Source organism: Vanellus vanellus (genome assembly GCF_965231255.1).
Source record: "Vanellus vanellus genome assembly, chromosome: Z".
NCBI lineage: Eukaryota > Metazoa > Chordata > Aves > Charadriiformes > Charadriidae > Vanellus > Vanellus vanellus.
Window position 1 is genome coordinate 28,964,677 of NC_138908.1, and position 12,229 is coordinate 28,976,905.

The 12,229-nt window shown below is 36.7% G+C and overlaps 1 protein-coding gene across 1 annotated transcript in view; it reads right to left on the minus strand.

Annotated features, from left to right (window-relative positions):
* The window catches only part of PAM (peptidylglycine alpha-amidating monooxygenase), a 77,517-nt gene extending 66,120 nt beyond the window's left edge, over nucleotides 1–11,397 (minus strand). Inside the window, exons 1-3 of the mRNA XM_082497971.1 lie at nucleotides 11,076–11,397; nucleotides 9,810–9,930; nucleotides 2,098–2,155 (exon numbers count right to left, since the gene is read on the minus strand). Coding sequence (XP_082354097.1) covers nucleotides 2,098–2,155; nucleotides 9,810–9,930; nucleotides 11,076–11,167 — 271 coding nt within the window. The 5' untranslated portion in view covers nucleotides 11,168–11,397. The remainder of the gene's footprint in view (nucleotides 1–2,097; nucleotides 2,156–9,809; nucleotides 9,931–11,075) is intronic.
* Nucleotides 11,398–12,229: the final 832 nt, after the last annotated feature.

Genomic DNA, 12,229 nt, shown 5'->3' on the forward strand with positions numbered 1-12,229 from the left:
TTTAGACACTATCCTTTCAAAAAGAAGTATTTCATTCTCTGTGTGTCAATCTTCTATGCTTATTTAAGCAACACAAAGTATACGCATGTAAGTAAGTTAATAGTTAGCTTCACAACACTTAACGGTATCAAGAAGTATTTAAGGAAAAACTCCATTGAGCAACTAATTTCTTAGATGATCATACCTATTATAAAAATCTCTTTCCTGAGACGATTTCATTTGCTAAGATAGGTCAGTCTGCATTCTTTTCGTCGTTACAATTGGATATGTTTGAGTCTACTATTTCCAATGATTATGTAACTTCTGTTGATTGTGAAGACTTCAATCTGACAAATCTTTTCCACTGAAAACACTTTCCAGTCACTTTACTGAAGCTAGATGCAACTGATCACATGATTAAGATTGACCCCATGCATCTCTATTTTGGTGGAAGGGATCAAAGAGGATAAAAAAGGCAAACAATTTTGGTTTATTTTCAAGGCATCCAAATATAAGAGGTTGTAAGCGATGCTGTCATGAGAAAACTTTAGATTCACAGAACAATTTTTTTTTTTTTTAATTTCCTCATAAAGTCCTCTTGCTCTTCAAAGCTCCACCTGACATCTAGAATGGTTTCTGTGTCCAGACCTTATTCTGCTTTGTAATGACATGTACTCAAGCACAGCGATCATTGGAAATGTGACCAAACCCTATAAAAATCTGGTGAAGAACATGTCAACACCTAAAACCTAGAAACTTCTCAGTCTTCAGAGAAAAAAATGGGTTGCCTTGCATGATTCACATTGAGACTTTGCATAATACCACTTTTAAGCGAATTCTTTTAGTAGGTCCTTTTAAACATACACACAACTGAAAAAAGTTTATATGGCTTTAACACATGTAAACATCAAATGACAGAACTAAATGTGGAGCAATCTAATAAAGAACTGAACTATGCAATTTTGCAACTCAGTGAAGCACTAAATAAAAATTGCTTAAGCAGCAGGTTAGTAGTATGCCTTTCTATGAATCACTTGAAAGCAAAAGAGTTCATTGCACACACTGCACAGCAAGTATAGTTTATCAGAGAATGAACACTCCCTTTTATGTTCATTTTTCTTTCTGGGGTCACACTCACAGCCAAAATGTGAGGTAAGGTTGTGACTTCTTTACAAAACAAATACACAGAGAAAGCACTGAAGAAAATTTAATCTATTTTTTTAGCTACTATAATACAACATGAAAATCTAAACACAATATTCCATTTCTGAAGGATTTCCACAAGAAAATCCACATGGAACAACAGTCTTATAATAGACTACAACAAAAACTATGTAGGGTTCCCACCATATTTATTTTAAGTGCAGAATACTAAAGGAAGGAAAATATAGACATTTTAACTGCTCATTGTTTTTTTTTAATCTCAGTTTATAGCATATTCCAATAGCAAAACTATCTTCAGCCAAACCAACAAGCCTTCTCTCTACCTGAAGAACTGTATGTTCACAAGTAAGGCAAAATAAAATTAAGAGCACCTCAAAGACTTTCTGAACAGAACATATGGTGTTGTTTTGCTCATCTATATGATCTCAGCATTTGTACACTATTTGTACACAGTATTTCCTTCTATTTGTCTGCCATCTTATTCATGCCATGACATTAAAAAAAAAAAGCAGTGGACAGGGTTTGGTTAGTTGTTCCCCCCCCCCTCCTGCCCCAGATAAGTAAAATTTTACTGCAGCCAACACTGACTGTAAGTGCGAAGGATTTACAGCCTGTACCAGCAGGTAAATAAACAGTCTGCTCAGTGAAGCAGAATTAAGTATCCGGCCAGAGACAGAAAGCCAATACTTTACAAATGGGACTGTTTGGTACTGACTGCCAGAGGCATCTGCATGCAGTTCTTTAACCACTATTACTCATGAATCTCTCCAGATACAGTTTGTTATCTTGACTCTAAGTAGCTCGCTCTAGTTTGTTTCTGCATTAGCCATGATGAATGCATTTTGGAAACTGTGACAACCAAAGATTAAGTCAATATGAGTCAAAGAAAAAGAAGAACATGCTGAAGTTCTTCAAAATGGCTTGCTTAGGTTCTTCCAGTCAACCAATACTCACCTACATAGGCTTCATCATCCACTGGCAGGGGTACGGACATGCAGAGGTAGGTATCAGACTATTAAAAGATAAAAGAACAGGAATTACTTTTAAATTGGGAATATTTAGAATTAAAAGAATAGAAACAAAGCATCACAATTCTCTACACTTTCTGAAGATGACTGTGGGAATCCTGAACAAAATAATAAATGAAATTTATTTATTTATAAGCCTGAGCAGTGAATTTAGTTGCAGTGGTTAACAAACACTGTCCCCTCCCTGTCGGCTAAAAATTTGAAAGGGTAACAGTACCCTCTCAATGTCCAAATAAACAGCACGAATCAATGAGTGTGTTACATAAAGTGAAAAGAATTATTGCGCTCCTGATTCATTGTGTTCTCGGTATGCACTACTTTACTCAGTATTTATAAACTTACTATAACCTAAGACTCAACGGCACTTGAGTGGAAGGGGAGGTGCTGATCTCCTCTCTCTGGTGACCAGCGATAGGACGTGGAGAAATGGAATGAAGCTGTGTCAGAAGAAGTTCAAATTGGATATTAGCAAAAGGTTCTTCACTTCAGTGGTCGGTCACTGGAACAGGCTCCCTAGGTAAGTGGTCATGGCACCAAGCCTGTCAGAGTTCAAGGAATGTCCAGACAACACACTTAGTCATATGGCTTAGTTTTAGGCAGTCCTACACGGAGCAGGGAGTTGGACTCAAAAATCCTTATGGGTCCCTTCCAACTTGATAAATTCTATGATTCTATAACTTCACAGCTAAATAGATTTCTACCTACAGTGGTATTTCACCCTATTCCAATATTTATATAACTGGACCACAAAGTGCAAAAATGCTGTGCCATTGTAGCAGCAATCATAGAAATACATTTATATTGGATTCATGCACCTAATTCTATTATGATCAAGGAAAATATTCTTCCCCAGGCGTTCTAACTAACAGCACATGTCCTTTAAAACAAAGAAAAAGAACAAAATAAATGAAAAAAGAAACAATTTGATATGTGATTTTCTTGCTTGAGCACTGTAACGGACTGACATATTCCTGGAGCAACTGGACAAACAATCTACACAAGATACAGTGTAATGGGCACTCTGGGCAGAAAACTTATCAAGACTGACCTCTGCATGATGCTACAGTTGCCTTTGTTGCCTAAAAGATTTTTGGTTTGAGTTTAAAACGCTCAGCATGTAAGCACTGGATGTACTTCTGGATTAAAATACAAACCAATTAAAATGCAAACACAGTAAACTCAGAGCAATGCCCACAAACAAAATCCAGGTTTTCCATCTGCAAGCACTTTGGATAACTATGAAAGTACTTGCAATATACAACAAACACATTGAGAACAGTAAGACCTAAATATGGCAATCTTATTGAAAGGAAGGCTCTTACTTTGTACATCAAAAAAAACAGTCAGCAAATCATTGGAAAAGCGCAATGCATGTGAAGTACACAAACAAAAAGGGAAAAAAAGAAACTAAAAAAACTTGGAAAATTCCCATCTGTTCGTTATTGTTTGTACTGCCTTCCAATAGTCATCTTCAGATCATCCTCCAAAGTAATCTGAAGCAACTTCATTTCATTAACAAGAGATCCTGGCCAGCAGTTACTTTAACATGACAAGCCTATAGATGATCAGTACAGGCAAAACATTGAATTGTTAAAATTCCATACTCACAGTGTAGTTTCATACCCTTTACCCCTTCCTACTGTTCCATCCTACTAGTTACATTGTTTTTAAAAAAAATATCTCCTCTTCGTCCCTACCAAAATGAATTTTTCAAGAGCAGCGAAATCCGGAAACAAACCCACAAAACCACCCTAAATACACCCCTTTCCAAAAATGCTGCCAATCACTTCTTAGAATGAAAGAAGGATCTTTGAAAAAAAAAATTCCAAGATTATCTATGGGTTAAAATTTATTTGACAAATTCATGACACAAAGAACTATCACTATCTATTAAATATGATAGTCTGGACTGAAACTCCAAGCCAGCAACCTCTCATTATTACTGTAAACAGAGAGGGTATGTTCTAGTTTCCGTATTATTACTCTCCTGTTCTACCTTTTACGGTCTTTCCATAAATAAATCCTATTAGGTATAGTAAGAGAAGGGGTTGCTTGGCCAAATGGATAATGCAGTCAGTCAGTATGGTCATTCTGAAGTCTTTACCATTACCGTCATGAAAACTCGTCGTGGCATAGTCACAAGGGTTTTCAATTTTGCTTCTGACGTACAAGCCAGGTTGTATTTAGCTAATAAGGTAAAACAAGCAGATGAAAAAACAGCTATTGGATCCAACAAAACGGATTCTGGTCTCTTATCTCCATTTGTCAATGTTCCAGACTTCAAATACAAGAAGAGCAGGAACATCCTGACACCAAAGCATTAGAAAAGGCACACTGCAGAATCCACAGTAACCCTGTCCTGTTTTATCTACCTCTCCATAAGTAGGTCTGTGAGCATGAGGGTGCACATTTGATCCATCTTCAGACGAAAAATATTACGTAGACTTCAACTTGTGTAAGAAACAAGCAGGGAGCCGGGGGGAGGGGGGAGGAGGGGGAAGGAAGTGAGACTGCTCCACTATTCATAACTCTGTCAATTCAAGATGTTTCCAAAAAAAAGTGAAAAGATGAGACAAATAGAACTTTCAAAGTGCAACAAGCTGCCTTTTGAAGGCATACTAAGGAGGTAGAAGGGAAAATTCCCACATTTTTCCCTCCCATCTCCTCCCCCCCCCGCCCCCCCTTTTTTTTTTCTTTAAAGGAGGAATCTTTGTTATTAATAAGGGCCATTACTGACTAATAATTGCATCACTTCTCATGAATCTCTGCTATTGACAGTGACTGTGCCAGGATCCAGGTTCATATAAGTAACTAAATTCTACTTTTTGCAGAATTTTATCCTAAGTAATAACCAAGTCATTCATAAAACTTTCTTCAGAGTCAGAGCAAGTCTTGAGGGATCTTAGGTCAAGATCTCAACTTGATTGTCGTAGCAATAATAAAGAAAGAGGTGCCAGTAATTTCTGGGTATCCAAATGATCTCACTTCCTTCTTGTTTTATGTATTTTTTATCTGGTATGGTATACCCAAGCAAACTGGATATGAGAAAAAAACTTTAACCAAAGACTTCAAACTGATAAACTGAAGTTTCAAAATTGAATATGTAGGTATTACAAGTCACTGCTGATGTACTAGTGACTCAAGATAGGCAGTTTAGTTTCAAAAAAAAAAAAAAAAAAAGAGGGAGAGACTTGCAAAATCCAAATAACATCTTTTACCACATTTCTGTACCTTTAACAATATTTATGAAGTTTCAAGTGTACATTTAAGAATTCAGACAATGCTGTAGCAAAATTAATTTACCAATGAAAAGTTTGTTCAGCCTCAAACATAGCAGTAATTAATTAAAAAACCCAGACAAACTGTTATTTATGAACAAAATTACTTGAGATACAGTTTTGATTGCACTGTAATTTTTTATCATTATTTCTTATTTGATTTGCAGCAAACACAGGTGTTCACAGCAGCAAAACTATGTTATCAGCAGAGTAAACATGCTTCCCTTACATTCTTAATAATGCTTTCACAAAATAGCCTTCGATTTGCTTAACAATACCGAGGTTTGTATCTGAAATTTAGAGTTTTCAAAATAAGCTGATCCCATCCCTTATAGGAAGACAGAACATACGGCTTCCTGTTTAAATAAGTCCTAACATACTATTAATTTACCGAGCAGAGGGATAATTTTCTTATAATTACCTGAAGTATAAAGAACAATTACAGAATCTTCCCATCAGAACTGAAAAAGCCCTTCCGTCTTCCTCTCCACAGCTCTTAAGATGTCCTGCACCCTTCAGCAGTGCACCAAAATTACTCTTCACATGACATATTAGTTGCATTTTTCCCTACTGTGTAATTGGAATAATTATTAAGAAAAAAATACTTAAGTACCACAGATATTGTTTCCCCTATTTATGAGAGGTGGTACTGTTCAAAAGCACCAACGAATGTAAACCACATCTATTAACTGAGCTGGAGAACTATCCTACCTCATTGATTTCCAGATTTGTATTGCCTGAATATACACTTCAGTGACCCTGTTCATAAAGGGCCCTCGGAACAGTTTCACGTGAATGTTCATTTTTGGTACTTGTGCAGAAAGAATGCACAACTGAGGGGCAGATTCACACAGTTAGTGCACTCCTAAGCTGCGTGAGGGGTCCGTTCTCACTGACCCACCCCCACAAGGCAAATCCAGCTACAGAATGTAAGGCACACACACCAGACCACAACCACCCTGCCCCAAACCCCCAAAGTCACTACAAGTCTAGTAACTCCTTGGAAAAAAAATGCAAGACTTTCGGCAAACTTTCCCACAGCCTTGACAGTACAACATATACATTAACTGAATTTTATGCAACTAACCTACCAATACCAGGACAGATGTTAAACTTGGCTCCAGCTGTTTCCAAATCATTCCACCAAGAATTATAACACCTCCACCATTATAAGGTGCTACCAAAGCAGATGATACAAAATCATTTGGAGTTTTTTTTCCCCTTCTCCTCTTCTTTGGAAACATGTACATATGTCCTCCATGAATCAGGTATATATTTTACAGAGTTTAAGCTGTATGGTAGCTGTATGCCCCTACGCTAAGAGAATTCAACGATTCCTACAGTAACCACTCCAAAACAACACTGTGAATGAACATAATCTAGGTACAACCTTTACTGCTACTACCAAAAATTCAACTCAGTTTCAGAGAATACATGCAGACAAACTTCTTGGAATCCAGAGACATTATTTTTCAGTATCAGTTTTCACAAGAATTATCTGGGAAACTGAAGTATCAAGGACCTGAGAAAATAAAATTAAATACAATTGCCTACAGTGATGCCATGGAAGAACTCAACTCAGCAGCAGTACTATTTAAGAAGTTCCCCTTCTTTTTCCAGCTTGGAGATACTTTTGACTAAACAACCAATGACTCCAGCCCTTCCAGAACAACTCTTATGTTACATTAACCTTCTGATTGAATGTCTACTGCAAGTTACACTGATCATAAATTGTAAACAAAGAACTGGTTAGTTCCATAAACTGTAAACAAAAGAACTGGTTGGTTCCATTAGACTTCTTTCCATTAGCTAGCTGTGACTCTAGATAAGAAACATGACTGTCATGAGTGCATACCACCAACACAGAAAGAAGCCATAAGAATTCAGTTTGTGAAGTCTTCTGAAAGTACTAACCTGTGGCCAAACACTGAATTCAGAATTCATAACAATCCAGTTTAAACAACATTTTCTTTTCACAAAAAATGCATGACAAAGAAGAAGTAGCACAAAACGTACTGGTGTTGCTCTAAAGATACTCTTCTGTTTTCTAGAATTTAAGTCATTCACATCTTCTCCACTAATTTCTGTTCCCCCTCCTTGTTTGTTTGTTTGTTTGTTTCTTTCTTTTCCCACCTTTCCCACATAAATTATTATGTTTGGAAACTCAGGAACTGCAATTATCACAGAATCAAAGAATCACAGAATGGTTTAGGTTGGAAGGGACCTTAAAGATCATCTCATTTCAATGCCCCTGCCATGGGCAGGGACACTTCCCACTAGACCAGGTTGCTCAAAGCCCTGTCCAGCCTGGCCCTGAACACTTCCAGGGATGGGGCATCCACAGCTTCCCTGGGTAATTTGTTCCAGTGCCTCACCACACTTATTATTAGGTTATTAGTCATAACCAAAATAGTGATACACCTCCAGAAAGCTCTTAATAAAGCATTTTAGCAATTGTACTTGTCCTCTTGCTCTTTTGTTTATTTTTGCATCTTTTATGAATAGAGATAAACTTGCAGACAGACTTTGGAAGCAGAAACCTGTATCTCAAGTTGGAAGGGATCCATAAGGATCATTGAGTCTAACTCCCAACTTACGCTCTTATATAAACATCAGTACAAACAACTTGAACTCACAGCAGATCCATGGTTGTTAAATACGTCTGCCCACAACTGGGGGCCAAGAGGTACAGGAAGAGATAGCGAGCTAGAAGGAAGCCACTACAGAAGAATTTCCTCTCTAAAGGCGATTCTTCCCTTCCATGTTCTTTCTGCCACAAAAATGAACTAACGGCACTAGAACTACAGAGCTGCTGGTTATTGCCTTTTGTGAACTGCAAGAAAAATAAGATTGTCTTTTCTGCTATAGCTTCTTGCCCAGTATAACAGTGTTTAACTTGTCTAAATGGGAACCAAGTTTCCTGTACGGTTAGTGTGGGGCACTGTGGACAGAGGAAGAGATATGAGGATAAGGGCAGGTAAGACAGAGAGGAAAATAAAAGCTAGACTTAAAAGTATATAAGGCTAGTTCTTGATTATTTTCACCTATCTTTTTAAGACTTAAATTGGTAAGTTTCTTTCTGTTGCTGTCTTCCCCCATCCTTTCCCCAAATTTATACTAGATCATAGCATTTCATTTCACTGTGTACATAAAGGCTGTTGGCTACAGGTACGCATGAACATGAAAAGCATTATGTCATCTCTATTAACAGTCACAGCCTTTTTTTGTTGGTGTTGGGTTTTGGTTTTCTTTTTTTTTAAATAGGAACCTGAAGTGACTGACACCTTCATGTGTGTTTCCTAGCTATTCAACTAATGGGTCCTCAGGTAAAATCAATAAAACATAATTACAAATGTGCATCTGGATGAACAGAGTACTTTTCACTCTTTCTGAAAGAGAAGTTTAATATTTTACTGTAGACAAATATAGTAGAAACTGTATTTCTGTTTTGCACTCACTGGCAGGACACCACCTGCTCAAAATTACATGTTCCAGAGGGGTGCTCCCCAATAACTGAAAACATCATTTTCCCTTCAGTATTTTTTGAAAGTGCTATCTGCAACAATGAGTCATCATCTACTGCAGCACAACACCCTGCTCTTTGCAAGCACCTGCAGCCCTCTAAAAGAGATGTAGGGTCTTTTAATGACATACAGTTTCCTGCGTAACTTGGCTGCAAAAAACCCCAATCATTAATCATTGTTTATCTTGCTTAATGAAACGACATGTGAAAATTACATTAGAACCTCGGACTTTTATGTGACTCTTAAAAATGCTAATGCTAATATTAAAAAACTTAATTATTGTCTTCATTTTTACTCACTTGACTCAGTAGAAGATAAGCAACTTAAAACCTGAAAGAGTATACCATTATAACTTGTTTATAGTAGCTTTCCTGGAGTATTTTAAGCATTTAAAATACTGGGTCAAAAGTAATACCCTTACAAAATGCTTCTTGGTTGTTTTCTCTTAGCTTGCCAAGTTGCAGTAATGTTCAATTTAACTAAATTCACCGAGGCATCATCTGAGATTTGGTGTAAAACACAATTCTAAATAAATGTGTATCTTACCAACACATCTGGAAATATTTAACTTTAATAAAACTCATAGTCCATTTTTTAATAAAGTTCAGCAACTCAGTTTATGAAACTAACATTTTACAAATAAAATGAATCAGATGAAAAGATTTTTCTCTCATTTGAGATTACTCTTCTGTCTCCTACTTTTCTCTGGACATACATACATCTATAAAACCTGCTTTTTTTGTTCATTTTATGTGAATGTGTATGCAAGGCTTTATTTTCCTTGCTTATAAAAAAAGAAGAGTATGTGGCAAAAAGAAAAACTGCATTTCTCTCACCTGCTTAGGCATCACCCCAGGCATGCGAATGTCCAATGCAAAATCTGACAGACCAAGTGAAATCACTGGCCGTTCACTTCCAAGGCATTCACTGGAAAGAGATCTGGTAGTATCTTTATACCTTGAAAAGAAGGAGGAAAGATTTTTAAACATATTGATTTTTATTATGTCTTTCTAAAAAGAAGGGTCTTCAGAACTAGTAAAGAAGTTTGACAATGCTGAGTAGTTCCAGGAGTGATCTGGAAATTTCACTCCTTCATGAGCTGAGGAAAACATCTTATTTATCAAGCACTTAGTGAAGTAGTTCCTCTAAGCAATCAGACAGACTAGTTTGCAAAACATTAGCTGAAAATGTAACATGTCATCTAAATAATTGTCTAAGGTACATGGATGTACAGACAAAATTAATGCACTAGAAAATGTAAAGTACTGTTGATCATTCACAACAGTTTGTCGTTTTTTTTTAAGACTATGTACCTAATGTAAAGTAAAATTCAGTACAGATTAAATTTAAGTAATGTGTAAAGGGGAATTTTTTAATTCAACACCATGACATTTATAGCAACTATTATAAGTAGCAAAGTAAAATGGTAAGTTTTACAACTTCACATAAATATCAGTCTGTGTTGAATGCAATATATAAACAAATTGTAAAAAAATGTAGATCACTAAGGAACTAAATGGTAAGACATGACGTAACATTGATAGAAATTTCGGATATGCATATTCATATATATATAAATATAGAAGTGACATGGTAACTACAGTGCCAATATACCTCAAAAACAGTAAAACACTTTTTCTGGAGAGCTAAGAGGCTACTTCTCTTATCCACACCACATTGGAGTTTACCTATGTAATTCTCCTTTCAACGCCTCCCCAAATTTCCCAGGATTTCCCAGTTTTAAGCTATTTGATGTTTTCTCATCAAAACATGATTTTATACTGCATGCTAACTTGAGTGGCTGCAATATATTTACTCCCCGTGTAGTCTCAAATACACCTGTGGCATTATGTAAAAAGTTCTATTAATTGTTATTTTATCATCCTAAACTCGCACTTGATAGAGCAATCTTTGGATAAAACAAGAGTCTTCAATATGACAAGAGTGGCATTTCAAATTTGCAGAAAGAAAATTCAGAGCAAGTGAGCAAAACCGGACAAATACCATGCACATTTTTATCTAGGACATGCTTTTTTGTACTTCCATAGTATCATAAGTGACTGCATGCATTCAACACAGAAGGATCTTCCTGCATAACCCACCTCTTGAAGACAGAAAGTGGACTTCTGAAACCCAAACAGATGTTTTGAAAAACAAGAAACAGTATTAGCAGGTTGTTGACGAGGCCAGCCATGTCCACCCTGCTGTTTCTGGCCTGATTAAGTGAGCAGAAAAAGGGCAGTGCAGTTCTATCAGCTGTGATCCTGACAATTAGGCGGCAGCAGCAGCAGTATCAATTCACTACTTCATTATTATGTGCTCTGCGGGCATCCTCCAGCGTCTGACAGACCATCTGTCTTGGAAGGTGATGCGTTGTAAATCAGGAAGGTGGATGATGCTATGTTGTCTTTATTATTAGCTGTAAAAGTCTGTTGAAGAATCTTCCCTTGCAGATAGATGACACTGTACTTCTGTCCACTTAAGGAGCTGAAAAGGAGTAGCACTCCTGATGATTTCTCCCCGGGCTGTGCAGTTAAATCTGCATGTTACTTATCAATCTACGGTGCCAGAGACTCCAAGTAGCATCGCAGAAACCAGCGTCAGTCATCCTTCAGAACCTGTAAAAATAGAAGCAAATAAAGGATGACTAACACATTACAGCATTAGTTCTCAGCAAATCCCTGTTGAGGCATTTTAATACATTAGTAAGTTCCCTCACAAGCTTTAGCCCAACCCAGTGAAGATTGCACCAAGTCTGTTGATTCCTCCTTTTCCTCCCCTCCCATCCATACAGGGTCAGAAACTGACATATTTCATACTGCTATACAAAACACACTCCCAAACACATTTTACGTGATAGGAACAAATAAAAAAGAACTCTCAATATGCAAAGGGCAAAGCACGGAGTATTTCATACCTACAAACACTAGTATGTGTTCCACAAGCAGCAAAAAAAAGCCGAACACTGACATGGCAAGAATCAAGGTTTGTAAATTTTATCAACTATACTAAATGTTTCTGCATGTATTGCAGGCTGGGAGAATATTTTACTTTTAATACACCTTGTAATACACCATACGTCATTAAGGTATCCGTTTCTCATGTACTTTAGTTATTTTTAATATCCATTTCAGAAAACTGATAATTACAAATTATTTTTGGAAATACTGCAAGAAGAACTATTCATATCAGACTGCTTTATATTAGTTGATTAGTTTTTTATCCTTTCATATATTGAGGTTGTATCATCGTAAAC